Source organism: Phocoena sinus, chromosome X (genome assembly GCF_008692025.1).
Source record: "Phocoena sinus isolate mPhoSin1 chromosome X, mPhoSin1.pri, whole genome shotgun sequence".
Lineage (NCBI taxonomy): Eukaryota > Metazoa > Chordata > Mammalia > Artiodactyla > Phocoenidae > Phocoena > Phocoena sinus.
The window spans coordinates 20,972,885-20,996,389 of NC_045784.1; the positions used below are offsets into that span (position 1 = coordinate 20,972,885).

Genomic DNA, 23,505 nt, shown 5'->3' on the forward strand with positions numbered 1-23,505 from the left:
GCAAAGGCTTTATTGGTGGTAGTCAGATCAAAATAAAAACATGTTTATGCATCTTTATGTTTCTGAACATTAACCATGTCGGTGCATTATCAGTTGTTCCAGTCCTGAAAGATACGTTAACACTTTTACACATTTGAGTCAGTTTAGAAAATTCAGAAGATCTGACAGAGGCAGGGGGCAAAGATGTGGAAGGGCTGGACCAAAAGAAAAAAGACTGTCTATACCTTAAGCTGTTGCTTTTATTAACCAGTAGCTAATGGCATGTAAGTAGCAGGATTACAGGCACAAGGCATTTGAGCTAAAATTTCATTTCTTCCAGCGTGTAAAACCCTAAACCAAACACCTGAAAAATCAGTTATGCTGATTTGCTTCCCAAAATTATGTTACTGATGTGACACTTAAGGTTGAGATGGGCATTCAGTTGTGAACTTGCTCTGCAACAGCTGTGGCTTTTTCAGAATTTCTTTTCACCTGACATTACTCCTACTTTTTTTTTTTCCAGCCAAATGATTAATTTTTGTGGGCAGCATGAATCCTCTCAGGCTCTCCGCCTTCTTTAGAGGAAGGGTGCTCTGTAAGTGCAGACTGATAGTGGGATTTAAAGCACACATCAGTGAGCCTCTGCAGCCTCATTACACGCGATAAAAACATCCCTCTTGGTTAAGAGTTGAATAATTTAAATACCCTAAAGCAAAATCGAAAACAGGAAGGAAAGGAAAATAAGCATTTAGTATGGTGGATGAGACTAAAACGAGATAATAACAAAGTAGAGCATCAAGAAATTTTTCCTTGTTCTGAACACACGTTTAGTTAAGCTCTTTAGAGGGGAAAAAAGTGCCGTATAAATCCAACTGATCTTTGCCCCACCAAAGAAATGTTGTGTATCGGTAACCTTTTGCCAGTTTCTTCTTTGAAAGTTGTAGTTTGTGAGTTGGTGGCATGCTAAAAAAAAAGGTTCTATGATTTCAGAACTCAATGAGAGCGACAGTTGAACTATATGAAGATAGAAAAGAGGGCTACCCAGCTGTTAAAACCCTTGTTACTCTGGGTAAAGAAGACTTATCCATTAAGGTAACTCTTTATTTGTACGTATACTTGAATTACCAGTTAATTTAATAGTGTGTAAACATTGAGGACTCAAAGGGAAGGGAGGAGAACTGACAACTGAGTGTCTTATTTGTAAGTACTGCATTTGATCCTTGGCTTAAGCTACCTCGTTTAAACTTCATTGGAACCCCATTTTTTAGGGAGCTGAACAAGATCTCAAACCCAAGCGTATTGGAGCCTAACCCCACTTGCCCGCCTCCTTTGTTTTACACTGTTCACAAAGGGACCATATTTCGTTGGGGGTTCAAGTCCTTGCACGGTTTAGAGTAATCTAGTATGTACTTCATTTAATGAACTCCTTGCCTCCTACTAAGTATAGATTGATAACTTCTTGTTTTTCTTCCTTTTCACATTTTGTACATTACAGATAAGTGACCTAGGTGGTGGGGTCCCACTACGAAAAATAGATCGTCTTTTTAACTACATGTATTCAACTGCTCCGAGACCTAGCCTGGAGCCTACGAGAGCCGCGCCGCTGGTAAGCCTCTGAAACCGCTGCTAGAGGAAAGACCATTCACTAGAGAAGGGACAGAGCTGGCTCTTTCCCCGGGTTGTCGCATTAGCCTTGTTGCATTTGTATGTTTCCCGCATGGTTTGAAGGAGGGAGAATTTTATGCCACTGCTGCTTTCTTTTTTTTTTTTTTTTTTTTTAAATTTATTTTATTTATTTATTTATTTTTGGCTGCATTGGGTCTCCGTTGCTGCGCACGGACTTTCTCTAGTTGCGGCGAGCGGGGGCTACTCCTCTTTGCGGTGCGCAGGCTTCTCATTGCTGTGGCCTCTCTTGTTGCTGGAGCGCAGGCTCTAGGCTCCCGAGCTTCAGTCATTGCGGCATGAGGGCTCAGTAGTTGTGGCGCACGGGCGCAGCTGCTCCGCGGCATGTGGAATCCTCCCAGACCAGGGCCCGAACCCGTGTCCCCCGCATCGGCAGGCGGACTCCCAACCACTGCGCCACCAGGGAAGTCCTGCTGCTTTCTTTATGACTCTTTTGGACTCAGATTTCTTCTCTAATTTGTGTCTAAGAAACACTCAGAGCTGAGTACTTACCTCCCCAATACAGAGAAAAAAATATTTCCCTGTGGTTAAGACTGCTTCTGGAGCACCATTTGCCACCTGGCACTCCCCTTGGAGGGGGTGGAAGTTTAATAGCAGGTGAGCAGGGAACAGCACAGCGTGTCTGGCTGCAGCTGGCCCTGGGCACTTTGGCGCTGCATACCATAGAGGCCCAAATCACCCAGGGCCTTTGAACTTCCCCCGCCAAATTTGTTTATATAATTAAAGTGTTAAATTATGAACACATTAAATTTTTTATATAAGCAGGAAACATATAGGTGGCGTATGCATTTTCAGAGCCCTTTCTGTCTCACTGTGGAAATAACCTTCAGGAAGTGAGGAAAGCCTCTGGTTACCATGGCAGCATTTAGATCCTGGTAGGGCCACACTTTCTTCCCTCGGCTGAGTGTTTCTAATTGACAAACAACAACTGAACCCTTTGTCATTAAGCACAGCAACATATCTGTCAGTCTGCAAAGTGGTTCAGAGTGTAAATTTTCATTTTCAAGTTGTACCTGACTGACAAGCACGTAAGATTATATTTTATATGTATGAATAAAATCCAACACTTAACATCATTTATTCTAGACAGGGTTTGTTAACACTGCATATTGAAAACGGAGAGGAAGTCGTTTACATAGGATTCCAGAAAGTTCTTGAAAGATCAATTTGAAGGCCATTGCCTTGACCAGTTTCTGGTACCTACTTAAATAAATGTCAAAAGAAAAAAAAGACACTACAGGCAAATCTAGAACCTTCCGCAGTTGTTTAAAAGGAGTATGGATCGTCTGTTACAGGTCTCAAAATAGCATCTTGAGGACAGCTGTCATGTCATCTTTTTTTTTAAATGACACTGAGCAATTGAAGTGAGAGAGCTCTAAAAGATGTGCATCCCACCTCCCATTTTATAGATGAGGAAATGAGGTTACTGGTTTGCCCAAGGTCATTGAGCTCATTATCGTCAAGCTGGCACTGGCCATGTCTGTATTCTTTCCAGTGTGCCTGGTGGCTCTCCATTTGAAGAAATGCTTCCATTAGCATCTCTCCCAGTTAGTCAACTCTCCTCAGCTTTTAAGCGGGCGTGTGGGTATGTACTACTAGGAAACGTTAACTTCTTCATCAAACACCTTATTATGTTACAGCTCTGTGCCGTGACACACGCATTTCTTTTTCGGAAATGTCCTCCCAGACAACTCTTATTGATCCTTTGACACCCTGTCGGTGGACTTAATCAGAGGGGTCGAAGCTTGAGGAACAGCCCCTTCCCCTCTACCCCAGAGTGTTGGAAATTAGTCTCAATTATTCCTATCAATATCGGAGACCTTTTTTTTCTTCCCCCAACAACCTGTTACTGACAGTCAAGGTTCTATGACATAGAGGTATAGGAGGGTACTGGAATTGTTTTCTTGTCTCTAAGAGTATATGGACTACCACATGTCAAAATATTGCAGCGTTCCCAGAGCCTTAGGAAGTAGCTCTTAGGAGATTGTTTTCTTTTCATTGTGTTAGCCTTGGTACGGTTAGATTTCAACTCCCGTGCTGCTCAATTTAATTGAGCAAAGAAATCATAGTGGAACTTTGGAATGACGTGGTTTACTTTGGTTTCTGGTTCAAATTCCACTTGATTTGGGATTTAACAATGCTAACAATTTGCTTTAAAACGTTCAAAAAGCCTTAGTCCAAAATCGGAGTATTTCTGTCCTTTTCCAAACATGTGAGACGTATTTTTGCAGGGTGAAAACAGATTGTTTGCCATAGATGAGCATATACATCGTTGTAAAGTTTGGATCAATAATTTATTTGCTTTAAATATGAAGCAAGAATTTATTTTAATCTTGCAGATGGTCCTCAGACTCGATGTGTTAGCGTTTTGTGCCTGTCTCACCGTATTAATTTTCTTTTCTCGGTAGGCTGGATTTGGTTATGGCTTGCCAATCTCTCGTCTGTATGCTAGATATTTTCAAGGAGATCTGAAACTCTATTCTATGGAAGGCGTGGGTACTGATGCTGTCATTTATTTGAAGGTACTGCATTTTATTTCTGTTACATGAAGGCATCTTTACTTTTTAAAGCTATAAGTTCTAATAACTAATGGAGAATAGCACTATATCATCTCCTATATTCAGCTCGGATTTACTCCAGTTTTACGTGAAAACCAAGTTATGTCCTACCCTTGATTGTATGCTCAGATACAGCAAAATAGGAAACATGGAGAGGTAAAATTTTAAATATTGATTTTTAAAACCATAATTCTAAGTTGTGATTTTTTTAAAAATTGTATACCCATTGAAAGGACTAATCTAAAAGGAGACAGGTTTTCATAAACTGAATTCTTGTAGTCTTTTGTTGTAGAAACTTGCCGGCTTTCCCAAAGTTGCAAGAATTCAGTGCTCATAATATGGTTACCTAAAAGTCTGATCGAATAACAAAGTTCTCTGTAAAACAAGTTTTCTCATTCAGTGGTGGAGTCAGACTTTTATTTACTTCTAAACTCTAGAATATTTGGGGTATTTTCTGAATGTGTAATATGGGCACATAGTACAAAATTCTAAAGCTACAAAAGGGAGAACTAAGTCTCTCCCATCAGTGGCCCAGAGCCACCTGGTTCTCTTTCCCAGGGGTGACCTTGGATGCCAGTTTCATGTGGATCCTCATGGAAGCTGATTCTGCATTGATAAAAATATGGGGGGGAATCTGATTTTTTTTCACACAAATGATTATTTTAGCACTTTGCTTTTTTTTTAACTTTCCAACATATCTTGGAGATCTTTCCATATCAGTTCATACAGAACTGGCTCATCCTTTTAACAGCTGCTTAGTGTGTTATATGTTATACGATAAGATAACCAGTTATTTTGACTGTGTATCTTAGATGCCAATGCATATAAATGATATGCTATTTGATATCACTTTATGAGCTTATATTTATAAATCTACTGTGTATGAAACTATTTCTTCAGGGCCCTCTGGGAGAACAGTTGCCCAGTGAACAGTAGTGTTTGGTCTAAGACCATATAGTCAAGACAGTTGAATATCTCACATCAGTATTAACTGAACTAAAATAGTTTTTGTTTTGCTCATGTGTACTTCAGTACTGGTTTTTCATGAAACCAGTACTTTCATAGAAAAAAGCTTTAATTTCATCCTGATCAGTCTAAGTAAATTACTTAGACTGTAATTTTAATATAACTCTAAAAATATATATATTAATAAGGTTTCTAATGTTTTAAATAATAAAATTTGGGTCAGTATTTCATGTGAGCAAGATGAGAGTATGGACCTTTGGTGTCTATTTTTGTTTTTCCTTAGGCTCTTTCAAGTGAATCATTTGAGAGACTTCCAGTTTTTAATAAGTCCGCATGGCGCCATTACAAGACCACACCTGAAGCTGACGATTGGAGCAATCCCAGCAGTGAACCCAGGGATGCTTCCAAATACAAGGCGAAACAGTAATTTACCACGTTTCTTTCTATTATAAAGTATCTGATTTTTCTCCAGTGTGTACCAGCCAGACGATCGATATTTTCAGCCACATCTTTGTGGTTTTATCACTGGAAAAGCAAAGTGATCCCTAAAGAAAGAATGGAGTAGCTTTTTCACCCCAGACAGGAAGGAGAGCAAGAATTGGGTAGCCAGAGTAGCAATTCCAATAGAGGCCTTGATGCTCTAGGAGTCCTTGCCCTGTGGAGGTATCAAAAGCAGTAAGCAGGGTTTATCCTGCCATGAATCTTCTTTAAAAAGGAATTAATTTGTAATTTGTCATCATCCATAGAATTCACAGAAGAATGTTTAGAGGAAGTCTGTAGGTGGGTTGAAACTGGAAAAATAAAGAAGTTAAAGTTATCAGTCAAGGTAAACAAAATGTGGTTTATCCATCTAACAGAGTATTATTATTCAGCCTTTAAAAGGAATAAAGTTCTGACATGCTACAATATAGATAAACCTTGAAGTCATTGTGCTAAGTAAAATAAGCCGGATCCAAAAGGACAAATATTGTACGATTCCACTTACGTGAGGCACCTAGAAACAGAAAGTAGGATTGTGGTTGCCAGGGCTGGGGAGTAGGGGGAGAGCGAATTCAGTGTTTCACGAGGACAGAGTTTCAGGGGAGGAAGATGAAAAAGCTCTGGAGATGGATGGTGGTAATGGTGGTACAACACTGTGAATGTACTTAATGCCACTGGACTGTACACTTAATAAAACATTTTTTTTACCATCTTAACCAGGTGGTAAATTTTATGTACAATTTACCGCAATTAAAAAAAAATGAAAAAGAGGAAAATTATCAATCATAGAATAACAAGTTTCACTACTTTGTGGTAATAAGGACAATAATCCATTCTTTGGTTTCCAATTTTCTTTTTCTTCTGACTACCTTTAAGCTCCAACTCTGCTAGCAAGAGTAAAGGTTCTGATTATTTGTTTAATTTCAAGTAACCTTTTACTAATAGAAAAGCAGTATATGAACATTGTAAAAAATCAGGAAATATAAAAAAGCAAAAAAAGAAAAAAAGAGAAACCGCTGTATTCCCATAACCCAGAGATTACCATTCTTAGAGCTTTATCTGTGTTCTTCCAGATATTTTGCTATTTGTATACATGTATGTGTATTTTTCCCCAAATGAGATCATACTTTTCATACTATTGTACAACCTAGTTTTATTTCATTTAACCATCTCCACCTTTCCATGTCAATACATTTTCATCGTGAAAATTCCCCTGATTTGTCCAAACAACAAATCAGTTCCGAGACCACATAACACATCTGAGTAGGTCTCAAGCTGTTTTTAATCTAGAACAATCTTTTGTTGTTGGACCATACCAGTTGTCCTGCAAAAATGTCCCACCTTGATTTGTTTGATTTTGTCTTTGAAGTTTATTTAATTTGTCCCCCTTTCCCTGTATCTCCCATAAACTGGAAGTTCATCTAAAGGCTCAGTGGAGCATTTTTTTGCTAGAATTTCATAAATACTCTTGCAGAATTACACTGTGAGACCCATGATGTCTGGTTGATCCACCATTAGTAATGTTAAGACTGACCATAATTCAGGTGATGGCTGTCTGATCCCTCCATAGTATAGTTAATTTTCCCTTCTCAACCAGAAAGCAATCTGCGTACTGTTATTTTGTCATGTTATTTCGGCACCATGCAACCATCACCTAATGGTTTTTAGCACCAGTTGATAACTTTGGCCTTAATCAGTAACTTTATTAATGTTTATAAAATGATGAGGGTTTTTTTGTTAGTATCATTCCTTTGACAATTATTAGCTGACATTCTCCTATAAAGTTCTTCCTCAACAACTAAGGTCATTTAAGTACCTTTTGAAGTACGGTTCCTCCTGGCAAGGCAGGATAAGCATTTCAGTCTTTCCCTTTAATTACCAATTTTCAAGGTAAGAAGTTGAGTTAAAAACCACCTTAAATTTGACCAATGAGTTTCTGGCTTTCTCTTTTTTAAGTATTATTATGGATATTGTAGATTTTTATTGCTTTGATGTGTTTCAGTCAATATTTAACATATATATAAAAAGTGTTCAGATCTTAAGTTTATAACTTAATGAATTTTTACACCTATATTTCCAGCACGTGAAAAGGCTGCTTTCTAGTCAGACTCTCCTCCTTTTTCCCTCCTTACCATGTAACAATTATTCCAACTCTATCACCTATCACTATATCCGACTCTCTCACTGCTTGAACTTAAAACAAAAGGAAGATATAGTGTGTGCTCTTTTTGTGTCTGGCTTTCTGTGAGGTTCACCTATGTCATTGCATGTAGTGGCCATCTTTTTGATGCTAAAACTGGCACACCTTTGGCCATTGGAAGCTATTTTGAGCCAGATCCTTTGTGTTCCATTGATAAAACCGTATTCATCTTTGAAAGCTTCCTTGCTTTCTGGCCCAAGATGATGTCCTAGGCTTATCTTACACTTTGCCTAGAATCAGCCATTTTCCTCAAGGACTCCTGTTTCCTTTTAATGGGTATTAGAGACCCTAATCTGGGTGTTGGAGGTGTACATTATACCTTTTCTAGTCCCCTTTTCTGGGCAGAACTATAAAATACATATCTTTTTTAAGATCATATTGATATTTTTATTCGATTTTAACATTGTAATGTTTCTCGCTAATATTTTATTTTTTCATTTTTAAATTATTTATTTATTTTTCGCTGTGTTGGGTCTTCGTTGCTGCACGCGGGCTTTCTCTAGTTGCGGCAAGCAGGGGCTACTCTTTGTTACGGTGCATGGGCTTCTCATTGCAGTGGCTTCTCTTGTTGTGGAGCAGAGGCCCTAGGCGCTCAAGCTTCAGTAGTTGTGGCACGTGGGCTCAGTAGTTGTGTCGCACGGGCTTAGTTGCTCCGCGGCACGTGGGATCTTCGCGGACCAGGACTCGAACCCGTGTCCCCTGCATTGGCAGGCGGATTCTTAACCACTGCGTCACCAGGGAAGTCCCTCGCTATTATATTTTAATTGTACATATTTCCTCTTACTCTGAAAACCTTGATTCCTAACATAGTGCAACAGAAAGGTATTTGTATGCAAATAGAGTTTATATAGCTTTGTGATTTTGTACCTTTATAGTAGCATTGGTCTTTTCTGATGAATGATATAAAGGCTATCTATATTGATGTTTATTCTCTTCTACGGAAGTATTGTGATGGACCTCTGTGCAATATTGCCGGACTGGTCACTCACCTCAAATGATGAAATCTAGAGGAGTTTGGTTTGTGCACGAGTGTGAGTGTACACACAGGTGTGTGTAGACACATACGCACACCATCCCTGGCGGAGATTAAGCTAAATTAGCATGAAACCCGTGGATCAGTTTCCCTTGATTCCATTTTCAGTCCGTATGTAAGTCAAGTAGCATGTGGGGCATCAGTGTGAGCAGTTAATTCCAGCTATGGCTCCGGTAGGGGGAGTTATTTGAGTAGCACGTAAGCAGTCTTTATAAACATTAAGGTCCATTTGGATTGTTAAAAGATGGCCTTTGTTGAATATTGTTTTAAAGGCTGTTTAGGACTTCCCCGGTGGCACAGTGGTTAAGAATCCGCCTGCTAATGCAGGGGACATGGGTTCAAGCCCTGGTCTGGGAAGATCCCGCATGCCGCAGAACAACTGAGCCTGCGCCCTAGAGCCCTCAAGCCACAGCTACTGAAGCCGCACACCTGGAGCCCGTGCTCCACAACAAGGGAAACCACCGCAATGAGAAGCCTGCGCTTGCCGCAACTAGAGAAAGCCCACACGCAGCAACAAAGACCCAATGCAGCCAAAAATAAATAAATAAAAATTTTTAAAAAGTCTACTTAAAACTTTAAATAGTTTAGGAGGTTGTATACTGCTTACTAAGTATGAGCCTTCATTTCTAATATCTTAGACAAATTTTAGCAGAAAGCAATTTTTAAGGTTTTTAAATGGTTAGCCTGATATTTCAGTTATACGAATAGCATAATTGGTGGCCACCTTGGGAAAGTATTTAGTAGGAATGGTAAATTCACCGGGGGGGGAAAGAGAAATCCTAAGAAAATTTATTTCCTAAGCAGATTTTTAATTACAGCTTTACTGAGATATAATGCAGCCTTTTAAAGTGTACAAATTCAGTGGCTTTTGGTATATTCACAGAGTTGTGTGATCCTCACCCACTGTCTAATTTCAGAACATATTCACCATCCCCCAAAGAAACCCCATACCCATTAGCAGTGATTCCTCATTTCTAATCAGGTTTTTAACTGAGAGGAAAGAACTTTTTTAAAGTATATATAAGTCATTAAATGGTAATTCATTTTCTGTAGTAACCATAGAGAATAATTCTGAGATAAGGCACGCGTCTTTGCATCATCACTGTAACTAAATGCTCTGAGTAAGTCTCGCGTAAAATAGAGAAGGTTGTCCTCATAAACTCACTGTGGATATTCCCATTATTTTCTTTGTAGGGACAAGTTCAAGACTAACAGAACTTTGTAAAGAACTGAATGCTTCGGTCCTCTCCATGAAGAAAAGATGGTCTTCTGCAAGTCACCCAGAAAGAACTCCTTTCCTCCACCAACTCTGCGTGTGGCACTATAGTTAATCCAGTGTTTGAATGTGTATTTGCTCTCTGTATGAGGTGGACCTTTTCCACAGAAGTTTCCTGTAGCTACTTCAGATCTTCCACTAAAGTAGTAACTTGAGTCATTTTTCGTAGTACGTTGCCGTGGTTTGGTTGGCGCCTGTCATAAGGGGACACAGAACCTCGTTAGCACTCGCGTCCTCATACCTCTGTCCTCGTCATCATAGAGTGTCTACAGTGTCCCCAGATTTCTCAGCTCCCTCCCCACTGCAGATACAGCCGATCTCTACTGTTGCTCTTTGTGACCAAATACCATGTTTGTCCCAAACCACCAGCTAAGGCCTGGGGAGTCCGGAAGTTGAGGACGTCAACTTAGCATGTCTTGATAATTCGGTCCCTGGGCCCTTCCTTTCTCTTATGCATCCCTCCTCACTCTCTGATTTAGACTTTGGCCTTCTTCCATCTGACCGGATTCTCATTGTGAGGTATGGGTACTTTCGTGTTAGATCTTCCTCTTGGATGCATAGGTCTTATTTTGAAATTCATTTGTATACTTCCATTCTGTCAATTAAAACATTCCAAAAGTTGTCTTGGAATTTTTCACTTAACTGCTTGGTTTCAAAGATCCTAAGTGAAAGTCTACCTTCTGGTCATTATCAAGTTCGTAAAGAGTGGGAAGTGGAATTTTTATGCTTATGTAACAGTTTTACCTCTGAATACTGTCCTTTTGTCATGTTACATTCCTTTGTAGTTTTCTAAGTCCCTACGTGATGCACTTTACTAGTCGTAAAATAGGCCGAAGGGAAAAGTTCTTTCTCGTTTATTTTGAAAAATGCCCCAGGTCTTCATAATTTATATTTTCATGAAGTTTAGCCGGTTTTAGAATTGTCTATCTGATTTTCAGCATAGTTTACTTTTTGCTGGAAGGTGGACTTGGCGGAGGACTTGAGGTGAGGAAATAGGAGCCATGTTGTATTTACTCTTAGAAACGGAAGCTGAGAGTCCAGATTAAAATTCACAAGTTATAAAGCTCCACAGGATGTGTTCCTCTTCACTATAGTTTTTCGTATATTTATGATCTACTTTGACTTCTGCTCTCTTTTAACATCCATATAAATGTTCCCATCCAGTGTTTAAGTATTGAATTCACTGAGTTCAGAGCTGTCACTTTTAAAGTATTCCTCCTCCTTTAGTCACAGTTTTTCCCTGGGTGGAGTTGTGCGCTGACCAGCTGCGCTTGGCTTGATGACACCTCTGTTTCTCTTAGTTCCACCAAATCTGATATTCTTTCATTTTATCATGTTACCTGAGCTCATGATTAGTTCCTTCATCTTTAGAAAGACCTCATCTCTCCCATCCTTAGAAGCCGCTCATCGGGGGACTCATAATTAGTCAGGTAAGAAAAAGACCGACGTACTTCCAAGATACGGGTGATGAGGTGGTCCGTCTGGAGGTCTGTTTCCTGAAGACTGAGTCAGTGTCTTGGGAATGGGGCTGTTCCATATGATTGTTTCCTTGTGGTATAAAGATGTAAAAATAATAGCCTTTGATTTTTAAAGACTCCAGCTTTCTTCTGAGTTTCACATCATCTATCAGTATCTTACTTGGCCTGCATTTCCAACCATAGCCCTTTACACTTTCACTTGTGATATGCTGTAAGGGAAGGAGGCAGCAGATTCGGGAGTGTTCCCTCCTGCTTTGTTCTGTGTGCTTGAGGAATTCCCATTGATTGATATGCCCTCACCCCAAGCTCCATGTAAAGGTTGCAGATGGAAAAGCTGATGTGAAAAAAGCCTATGATATTCCTCCCTTTTTAGGTCTTTTTCAAAAGTAAAGATTTCTTTCAGTGTTTTAATGACTTAACTGGTAGTCCTCTAACTGATATACGTTTTGGCTTACTCATATCCATCTGACACCGGGACAATCTTGCCTCACCTGTCTTTGTTTTCTGCATTAAGAAATTAACGTTGCTTCCGAAGCAACCATAAGAAGAGTTTCAGAATATCTTGCATTCACACAATTTAGCTGCCCCAAGTATCAGTTTATCCTTCCTGATGGCCGTACATCATTCCCTGAACTTAGGTGCATCCCTCTGGCTGGTTGCTGTGCTTTGTCTCTATGTATCTGGTCACATTCCTACGTGTTGTAAAGTACATAGACATTAGCCGTCTTTCAGCTAAATTTGTTTAGTCCTCCCAAATTGCCCTGCATTTCCCTCTCATTTACTCAACTTTATTTTAAGTATTTGGGGACAGTGTCTACTATTTGAAGTAGGACCTGGAACATAGTAGGTGCTTAATGAGTATTAGCTGAATTAGTGAATGGAGATTGACAGACATTTACCTTGGATGGTGGGCAACTGTCTTTGTTTCCAAATTAAAAATAATTCAGGTCAGGAGCTGTGAGCTGTGGAAGTACTGAATTTCCTTTTTATAGTGATAAGAGGTGACTTGAAAATGGAGAGGAACAAGAGGAAGGAAGTAGTGATGGATCCATGGGAGCCATCTGATCCTTTCTTTGTCTCTGAATGACTGATTTTGACTCCTTAATATAGTGGGTTCTTGCCATCCAATCAGGTCACATGGTTTTATACCCTTACTTATAGATTCCAGAGAACTTTCGCATACAGCATCCTATTTGATCCTTCCAATGCCACGTGGTGGACCATGCAGGTATTATCTCTCTTTTTCATATGAGTTCCAGAGCAGTTCAGTGGTTTGCCACGGTGGCATGGAAGAACCAAAGTGAGTGGTTGGGTCTTCTTGTTCCTAGGTCCATGCTCTCAGCGATGCCCCAGGTAATTAGCATTATCTCTTTTCTGAGGAATTTCTTGGGTATATTAACCCTCAAGGGTAATAAGATATAAACCAAAATTTTTCTGTAGTGTCAGAGAATTTCATTCAGGAAGGGTTTTCTTTTGTGTGTATCCATTTTGGCATAGTTAGTGGAGATAATCGAATGGATTTGGCGGCTGTTACCTAGAAAGGCAGCCGACTTTAAAGTGTATAACTGTTGGTAATTACTGGAGTTATTTAGACTTAATTCTATGTTTGAATGAACTCAGTGCTCACTGCCAGCCTTCTCATACAATAACTCCACATTCGAGAGTCGATGCTTTTATCTCTCGGTGGACTGGATTACAGTTTCAGTTGGATTTTCTCACATAGTTACAGATGCCTTTCTGTTGCCGTCTTTTATGAACAGTAACTTGGCTGTCTCTCAGATTCTTGGATCACGTCTTTTTCCCCTCAGTTCTTTGGAGACATCACTCTATTGTCTTCTAGTGTGTGGTGGGTCTGAGAGGGCTGAGTCCAGACAGATTTTTCTTCCCCTTTTGTAGATGAACTGCTTGTTTGCCCTGAGTACTTGTGATTTCTTGTTTATCCTTGAAATGCAGTAACTTCATTCGAGTGTGTCTCGGGGCCAACAGTTATCCGTTGGCTTTTTCTGGTCCTCAGTGAGCATCAGACATTGACATTCGGGCCTTTCTGCATTTCTTACCGGTTTATCGGCTCTCTTGTTCAACAATCTGCCCCTATATTGACTCTCTGTTCTCTGTCCTTCACATTTATCTTTCCTTTGATTGCTTTTGGTCTCCTTGTCTTTCTTCCTGCTGTGTGATTTTTTTCCCTCAGGTCTTAACCTCCCATTTCACTGATTCTGTTTTCTGTGGTATTGATTCTGGGCCCCAGTGCTTGCCATGTGGCGTTCACTTCTGCTACAGTTTTCTTTTTTTTTTTCCCTCTGTGTCTTTCCTTAGCTCTGCCAGCTTTTTCTCTCGTTGTGTTTTCCTCTTTGACTCCTTTTTTCGTTGTTTGGGAAGCTGAACTCTGTTTTCGTGGATTCTGAAATGATTCTATTTCCAGAGTGTGTTTTTCTGTCTTTTGCTTCTTTCATTCCTTTTGTGTTATTTTGCTTTTTTCTTGTTGCAGAAGTGTCGTGATGGCTTTTTTCTGCTTATTTGTTGGTCTTTGCATGGGACCATTTCTGTCTGCCAAGAAGAGTGTGGATAAATCCTCCTTGACTCCTCCTTTTTCAAGTGAGAAGCATTTGATCACCTGTGCCCCTGAACTGTTAAGGCTGGATATTGATGGAATGTAATGGCAGAGGCTGTCTTTGTTTTCCGTTCTGCTATCTGGACGCCGGGGAAGGAGGAGTGAAGCAAAGCCTCCTTGGAGTGCCTTCCGTGGACACTGTTGAATCCTTCGCCCTGGGGCGGCGGGGGGCGGGGCTGGGTCCCAGTGGGGGAGAGGATTGCCCTCGAGTTTCCCCATGTCCATTAGATGTCGCCACAGCAGGAGTGTGGTAGGTTCGTCCCTCTTCTCTGCTGGATTATATGTAGTCAGTGTTTGTGTGTTTGGCTCCAGAGTTACTGTTTCTCTCCTCTGCGCACAAACGGCGCACCTGAGATGTCAACCTCCCCTCCTAGTTTTTGCTTCGGGAAACATGCCCACGCAGTGTGCCCTCAGCTTGTCCTGACCGCCACCAGGCTTTATTTCTCCAAGCTAAGAAATGATTGGTAGAGTACTTTGGAACGCTCTCAACAGCTGCCCAGCAACTGTGGCCTGCTTGACAGCTTCGAGAACCCTCCTCTAATTAGTCCTCGGCTTGGTTGTCAGACACTCTCCTGGAGTCCTCGGTATGGGGTGGTGGCTTTTATTAGTTTCCCCATAGACAGCTTCTTTTTCAGCTTTTGGATGTATGTGTTGAAAGGCAGGAGCACTTATATAAACATGAATTTACTCTGCCATCTTCCCAGCAGTCCAGCTGCCTAAACATTGACTTTGAAGATAATGTCCTTCCTGATCATAAGCTATATATGTTAGTCAACAGATGGAACCAATATCGCTAGTAGGAAAGCACCATTAACAACTTAATACAGGATTTTTGTTTATTGTTCTTTGTGGAAAGATAACTTTTAACTTGGGTTCCTGGTCCATTGATTAGAGAGATCAGTACCTTCTGGTTTGAAAACAGGGGGCATGTGACATTTTCATGAACTTAAAAAGTTACCAGCCATTGACAGTGACTTATTAGTTAATTAAATATGATGGAATATTTCAAACTAGCACATAATCAGAATTATCAAGAGAAGTTTAAACTATTTTTTACTAACAGGTTGCTAGTTGAGCTGCCCACCGGAGGGTGGTGACCCCGTGAGAGCTTTACTGTGACACGGGTTTTCTTACCCGTCTTTTCGTCAGCCCATCTTAAAATGTGGTTCATTAAGAAACAGAAAGGAGTTAAGTCCTCATCAGGATGACTGCCTGATATTCATGAATATACCTTGAGATGCTTTGTAGGTCTGGGACCTAGTGCCACACAAACTGACATTTCAAAAGTGCATTTATAGGGGGATCACAGATTGGGGGTTTTATTTCGCCTGTTTGTAGGATTGAAGCCTCCTTTCCTCAGTGGGCAGCGTATCCCACTGGGCACACTTTCCTCACCTTCAGATCAGTGCATCTAACTCCACCCTGTGCAGTGCCTTCCCCTCAGGTCAGAGTGTTGGCCCTGGTTCCGTCCTGGTGTGAAGTGCACAATGGAACACGTGTCCACGTGTGAGGGACGGAAGAAGTGAAGGTGGCAGACAGAGGAGTTGTGGAAAGGAAAGCCATGTTCATTCCTCCCTTTAAATAATAGCGAGCGTCTCCAGCGCGCTAGAAGTGCCCAGTGCTGGGCACGTGGCAGTGATGACAGCAGACGGAAGTCCTGGCCTCGCGGGGCTCACGTTCGGGCTGGGGGATCAGACGAGACACTCAACGAGGAAAGTTTCTAGTACAGTTGGGAGAAAAATAAAGGCGGGAAGGGGGTTGCAAAGGACGAGTGGTGGTGGAGGCACCGAACCCTGTAACTGTTGTTTCCATTGTCACGGATGGATGGGTTCCTTGGACGAGGAAGCATTGGTGAGCCCTGAGTTCTTGTCTCCTTTGTATCTGTTCATCTGCATCTGGAGAGGCCGTCTTCTGGGCCTGGCTCCGCGGGGCGCTGTGACTTTGGGTCCAGGAGCCGGCTGAGCCCTTTGCGGGGAAACGTGGTAAGGTGAGAGGAGCCAGCTTTGATCGTCACATTGCACTGAATGGTGTGGGCTGCTGTTTCCTCGTAACGAAAATGCAATCAGAGCAGCTTCCAGATGTGTCTTTGTAGAACTTCAGAAATCATGATTGAAACCAAATCTTCCCAATTCCAGCTTCTGGCTGATGATGCTGGAGTGAAAAGAGCTGCTTGTCAGGAGGACGTGAACGCTTGCGAACTGGTTCGAGACGTGGAGGAAAGGCTTAGCCGAGGCGGCTTCCCTCTCAAGTCCGTAGGTTGGCATTAGCTGTGTTCAACCCCCAAAATGAAGAAAATAAAATGACAGCAATATCGAGGTCACAGAATCCTTGAGAAACCATTGTTTCTGCCTTTTCTTTCATCTGTCTATAAAACCTGGACTTGAATTGCCCAGGATCCCAGTGATGGGGTCAGTGGAGCCGGACGCGGGCAGCTACTCATGTTGGGACACAGGTGGCTCTCGGTGGTGGTACTGCTCCCTCGGAGGCAGCAGCAAAGCTCCCTCGGTTTTCTGACACCTGCCTGGCTGGTCCCAGGGAGGGTAGAGCCGAGTGCTGGAGCAGGAGAGGGGATGGGTTGAATTATTCCCATAAGTAGAGCCGATTTGGCATCCTTTAAATTGACTTATTTGCATATAAATGAAAGCACCTTAGGGCATCACTACTGAAAGCCTCCAAACAAATGTCTGATGCAGTTAAGTGCCTGCATTAAAAGAAAGCCCACCCCTTATCTCGCATTCATATCCTCGCAGTGTTTAATAAATCCGTAATAGCATTTGACTTCCCCTCTCTGTATCCTTTTCCCTCCACCACTGCCGACTCTGCAGGGGTGGCTCACTTCCCAGTTTGAAGTGGTGACTTCAGTCTCTGATGGAGTCTGCACATCTCTTGAAAAGGATAAGCAGTAGAGTTTGATGCCTGGAGTCCCACGGTCCAGTTTGGACTCTTGGCAATATTTTTGGTGGGATTTTTTTTTAACGTTAGAGAAACGAGTAGTAGATCTGTGGTAATAGTGGATCCAGGAAGCTTGCGGTGGAAAAGAGGATGAATTTAACCTGAAAAATATTTCTCTGTTCTATAAATCTCTCGGTGACACTTGGATTAATCAAGCATAATTAAATGTAGTTAGATTTTTGTCAGATTGTAGTTGAAAATAATATTCATCTATGAAGAGGGTAATATATTCTGTAGAAATTTTATTAAGCACTTTAGTTAAGCAAACACCAAGGAGAACAAAATCAGCCTCAGGAAGGTTAATTACTAAAAAAACACAAAGTATAGTAGATTATGTAAATCATTTTAATTTTGAATTACCATGGCTTGAGCTTTCATTTACATAGAGAGGTATTTTGGATTTGTTTTTCATATCACATTTTCCAAAAGTACAAAATGGTTATTGCATTCTTTAAAAGTTCTCATCATTTGAGGATTCCATTAAGTTTGCTTAACTTTTTCATGTTACATAGTTTCCAAAACTGAAGAATTGCAGTTGCATTCTTTAAAATGCAACTACTTTGTGATCCCACTAAGTTTGTTATAATTGTAAGAAGTCTATTTTTATTTCTGTACCTTTAAAGAAGTGATCTTTTAAGAGAAGTATTGGGAGAGAGAATGTATGTGACAGCATCCTGCCCGTGCCTGGCCTCTCCCTAAATAAAATAATTTTTTTTTAAAAATAAAGTAGAACAGAGGAGTTTAGACTATAATGATAAATCTTTTTATTTTAGTAATTTCCTTAAAGGGAGAAGTGAAGAGATCAAATTGATTTTATAAGTTATATTTTTTTGTACTCAGAGAATTACATTTTCACTACCCTTGCATGTCTCAGGGATAGCCTTTGATAAGAATCCCCATGAAAATCTCTGAAAGTCTATCCTGGTGTGCTCAGATTTGATAGTTCTTGTCTAAATTTCTAGAGCTAGAGTTTAGAAAGTATTGTCATCTCAGGAACACAAGATTACCCAAGAAACTTGAACTTCGCTCTTATCAGCACTCAGATTCTATGTGTTTCTAGGCTTTTTCGTGATAAAAGGACACCTAAAAGTCCTTGGTTTAGTAGGTATACAAAGACCTCTTTATCGCGCTTCTCTGAGATTTTCATAGAAAAATCCTGGAATTTGATTTTGTTGATAATTTTGGCTTCTGGGCTTTTCAGTGAAGATTCTGTTTCCCATTGGATTTGAATCCTTTTGGGATAATAAAATTTCACTTAAAAGCACACTCTATTAAATAATTCTAACTTTTGCCAACCTCAGAATGGCCTGCTGACTTTTGCAAATGGGCCGAAACAGCACAAATGTCAAAGATCATATGTACTCAAAGCAATATGTTCGCCCTGCAGTTAGCGAAGTGAAGAAATGTCTAATCCTGGCACTTATGACTGGCTTAATGGCTCTTCAGTTCATCTCTTGCCTTCCAAATTCGTTGAAAATGACACATTTAGAATGGAATGCTTACTGATTACAGAACTACTTAATGTTTTAAAATATTCTTACCTTGAGATTCTTTTTGGGAGAAAATGGAAAGAACCTTAACATTCAGTTCTGTTTTGGCTCTTCATATATGCCAGGCATTAAAAAGGCAATGACAGGGCTTCCCTGGTGGTGCAGTGGTTTGGAGTCCGCCTGCCGATGCAGGGGACACGGGTTCGTGCCCCGGTCCGGGAAGATCCCACATGCCGCGGAGCGGCTGGGTCCGTGAGCCATGGCCACTGGGCCTGCGTGTCCGGAGCCTGTGCTCCACAACGGGAGAGGCCACAACAGTGAGAGGCCCGCGTACCGCAAAAAATAACAAAAAAAAAGGCAATGACAAAAGTGAAATCTCATCGGGCGTCAAAGGCATTTGCCGATTGGCCATGCTTGATGTACAAGAGGAGTGATGAGGAGTTGGCGAAAACAGGCAGGATGAGTATAAAATGTTATATTGCTGTTTATAATACATCATGGCAACCCTTTCTTAAAAATTCCATCTTCTTTTGTCACTTGAACTTTTATATCCATGGGAAACCTCAGTCAGTATTTTAAAAGGCACTATATTTACATTAAGCATTGGCCTGTGCCTTTATCTAAAACACTGCTGAGGTTACTATTCCCCATGTTTAATTAGAACAAATGTTTTAGAATAATTACAGCTACAGCCTGTAAGTGTAGGGATCTGAAAACACTGAAAACCACCTGCCGTTGGAGAGGGACCAGGCAAGATCGCAGGCTTCGCAGCCTGGCTTGCCGATCGCCATCAGGACGCGGGTTTTGCCTGGTTGTTATAACCAGCATTAAAGCTAAAATAGAAGGGGCCTGCCAAGATCCTGTATCTGCTCCCTTTTTCTCTAGCTGCCTGTGTAACTCTTCCAGGGGAAAGCATCACATAAAGTCCTTTGATATCTTGCTTTTTACTTTTAAAATTCCTGTTAGAGCTGGCACGTGAATTTGACCAATAAGTTGTGCATACACTTAAAATTCTTTTTTAGACTAGACCAAACTAAATGTATCTTGGCTCTAAGGAGACAGCCAAGGCAAGGTTTACCTAGAAAGTATAAAGTATTACGTATTTAAAAAATGCAAGTTGGCTATATTCAGTGTCGGAGGAACTGAGCTCTGTCGCCTCTTCCATTGTTTCTCTTATGTTCCTTGTTGTTATTCTGTCCTCTCGCTGTGCTGCACCGGAACCGAATGCTCCACTCTGATTAAAAACCCAGGCTGTGCTCGAGTCCGTCCTGGACGACACGACGCATGTTTTAGGAGGGTGAACCCTATCACTTTAGCATCCTGGCTAACCCTGATCTCCGCAGAGTTCCTTGGTGTTAAAGTCATCTGAGATTGTAATTGCTGCTTCAGGTTTATACATCGTGCCATCTGTTGGTCTAAGTTCACATCCTCACGAAAGTACATGAGTGCTTGTAACTTCAATATTTCCCAGATTTAGAACACAAGTTGTGAATAGTTAAGAAATGCTTGAACCAAATAAGAAAAGTCAACGTGGAGTAAAATATACCGTTGTGAACATATTTAATGCTGCATTGAAATGTAAGGTCACTTGACTGATTTCTTCCATCATAACTCCTTAACTCATAAAAGCAATGTCTAATCTGGGAGCAATAGCTGATTTAACAAGAGAAGTAGAGTAACGTATACATGAAATGAAAGTTCATTACAGTGTTTGTACCCCTAAGTCCAAATCTGACCTGGTTGGCTTTGGGCAGCTGTCAGCTCAGTTACAGTGAAATGTACGCGTGTGTCCGGTGTTCACGAGCTGCCTTGTGGTTTGTAGAGGGAAGCCCGGCCCCTCGTGTTCTGTGCTGTTCTGTGGCCTGGCTGGTACACACTGTTACAAGTGAAGAATTACTTTGGTTTGAGGTAATTTGTCGCTCCACGTTCCGTGGAGAAAAGTGGTTTGTTTTTGTGATTGTTGGAAAAACATGACCGGGGAAGTGTGTGGCTCAGATCATGTTCCCCATCGGTCGTGGAGCCATCCTTGGTGTGTGTCGGAGCCAGACGAGTCCTGGAGCACACGGACAACTGTGTACTACAGTCATCGAACAATAAAGTAGTTGCGTTTCACTGTGCGTCAGTGTGGTCTTTTCCTGAGCTCTTGTCTGTAGTCTCATCCGTCCCACCTGTAAGCTCCGCCTTCTGCTCGCTCCGTTTCTGGAATTCAGTACGTGAACAGCACCAAGCACCTTTGCAAGTTGCTGGGAATGGGCAAGAGTACATTTTTAAATGTTTATGATCACTCAGAGGAAAAACAGGTTCTTTGGATTCTCTGTGGCAGGGAACATACAGCTCACCTTTTGGGGGAACATCCTACTGGCAAAATACACTGCTTAACAGTGAATCGTTATAGCGGTAGTTTTCATAATACCCAGGGATTGGAGAAAGGGGACTATATAATATATTGGCCAAGCCAGGACACTTTTGACAGTGCGAACGAGCACTGTTAATAATTATGCTGTAAACCACGTCAACAGATGTAAACTGGGACTGTCCTGGACAAATTGGGATTGACTGGCCATGGACCACCTACCCCAGAATTACCTGAGATGCTGGTTAAATGCAGATTCCTGGGCTCTGCCTCAGCTCTTCTGATTCAGATTCTCTGGGGTGGAGGCCTGGGAATCTTGATTTTAACAAATGCCCCAGGGGAATTCTTTTAAAAAACGTAAGTTGGAAACTGCTGCTGTTGGTTCCATGGTCTCTTCTGAGGAGCTGGTGCAGCACTGACACCAGAACCCTGTGCCTCCAAAGACACTTGGCTGCACTTAGGTACTTCCTGACTGACTAAGAGATGGGGTCTTCGTGTTATTTGCCAATGTGTCATTCTTTTACTCAGTCTTCAGTGATGAATGGGTGTCTTTTTTCAAATTTGAGAGCCGCACAACTGCCTGTCCTGTGTTCTCATCATCACTAAAAAACAAAACGTCTAGAAAGTTTGAGGCGAGAAACTTCGGTTTGGATGATTCTTGGGGAGTGTTAATGTCAGGAAATCAGCATGTTTGCCTTGGTTGCCCTACCAGCTCCCTGTTAACTGTGCTTTAGTATCTTCATCTATTAAATTAGGGAGTTGGACTGTGTGATTTCAGGGTTCTTTCCAGGTCTCATGTTACAGGGCTCTCTTTAAAACCTAAAATGTGAAGCAGTTACTAATCAACTGTTTTCATGTTGTGCTGTATCTTGCCCAAAGAATACCAAACCACTGACGCTTGAAAGTGACAGTGGTTTTAGTTAGAATTCTTAAATCGTCCATCCCGCAGTCACTGTGCTAACGCATCATTCACATCTGGGGAAGAGCATTCTTGTAGCAGCCACTCCTGCCCTGTTTGAAATTCAGCAAGTAAGTATGGTTTAGACTCACAAAGAGACTCTCACTCAAGAGTCTGTGGTTCCATGAAGCTGCTGAAGAGCATTGCACTGTAGTGTCGGTTTTTACTTCCTTGTCCTCATTTCAGAATTCTTTCCAATGGCTTAACAATGCATGTTTACAAATGATTATCTGCTGATGTTTTCAGGTGTTCATGGTAACAGAGACATACTCTTTGCTCACGTGAATACATTATAAAGCATCACATAGGAGGGGTTGCCTCTGTCTACCGCTAGAACTCTGTGATGATGGGCATGTTCTCTAGCTTTGCTCTCCAATATGGCCACCACTAGCCACCTGTACACTTAAAATGTGGCTAGTTCAACTGAGGAACTGAATTTTTAATTGGTATTCATTTAAATTCAAATAGCCACCTGTGGCTAGTGGCAACCATATTGGACAGTGCAGCTGTGTACAGCCATTACACGTTGTTGCATTCTTTTAAATTAACGTCGAGTACCCATTTTCACCAGTCATTGGGTTGGGTGCTTGACAGTACCCTTGTCATTTCTAAATGTTGGTCTTAAAATGAATCCTTTGTCCTCTGCCTACTGATGACACTTTCATTAACATGAGAGTCTGTCTTTGGATAAGAAAATAACAAGATGATACCTCGACCTTTTCCTGTCCTAGCTGCTTGGCACGTCACTTCTCATCTTTGCTACAAAAGGCATTGATTGTCACCCTCTTTGAATCCAGTTCTCTCAGAGGCTCACTTTGTTCTCTGAATTGAAGCGTTGACTATGGCCCAGAGGGTCTCAACCTGGCCACATGGGAATCTCCAAGTACTGGGGCGCATTTCAGATCCATTCCATCAGATGGTGTCTGAGAAGTCTTTTTTAAAGGGTTCCCTAAGAGATTCTAACATGTGACAGGATTGAAACACCACTGATCAAGTCCAAACCACAGACCAGCCTCTGAGAGTTGCTAAAATTCTGGCAGCGGCAAATCCTGTCTCCCTGGCATAGAGCAGGCCTAGGGTCCAATTGATGTTCTGTTTAACAGGTAATTGGGAAATACTTAGAGAAAAGGCCGTGTCGATTTGGATTTTGGACAACTGAGCAGCTTTGCTGTTTCCTTCTGTGCAAGAAACTCTAAGCTAATGCTACTCTTACTGTTTTCTGGCATTCTTGTCCAAACAGAATTTGCTGGTGCTCAAACAAAATAAACATGTTAATGATTTCAACAACAGTGATGGATGCAGAAGCGTTCCAACAGTTCCTTAGTAACAGCTTAATATAACAGTGTCATCATTTCTAAAGTTAGAGGTAATTATTGTCACCTTGGCACAATCATTGGAACGAGCTTCTTACACGAAAACTGCTCTTTTTCTAGGGCTTCGACTGGTAACAAAATAATAATTTATGAAAGCAAATTCTGCCCCATTATT

General features: G+C 41.3%; 1 protein-coding gene across 2 annotated transcripts in view; it reads left to right on the forward strand.

Moving 5' to 3' along the window:
- Positions 1 to 20,818, forward strand: part of PDK3 (pyruvate dehydrogenase kinase 3) — a 77,186-nt gene extending 56,368 nt beyond the window's left edge. For both annotated transcript variants that reach the window (XM_032619156.1, XM_032619157.1), the window contains 5 exons: positions 970 to 1,071; positions 1,475 to 1,585; positions 4,071 to 4,184; positions 5,470 to 5,609; positions 10,094 to 20,818. In XM_032619156.1, the coding sequence (XP_032475047.1) occupies positions 970 to 1,071; positions 1,475 to 1,585; positions 4,071 to 4,184; positions 5,470 to 5,609; positions 10,094 to 10,124 (498 nt within the window). In that variant the 3' untranslated portion in view covers positions 10,125 to 20,818. The remainder of the gene's footprint in view (positions 1 to 969; positions 1,072 to 1,474; positions 1,586 to 4,070; positions 4,185 to 5,469; positions 5,610 to 10,093) is intronic.
- The last annotated feature ends 2,687 nt before the right edge of the window (positions 20,819 to 23,505 follow it).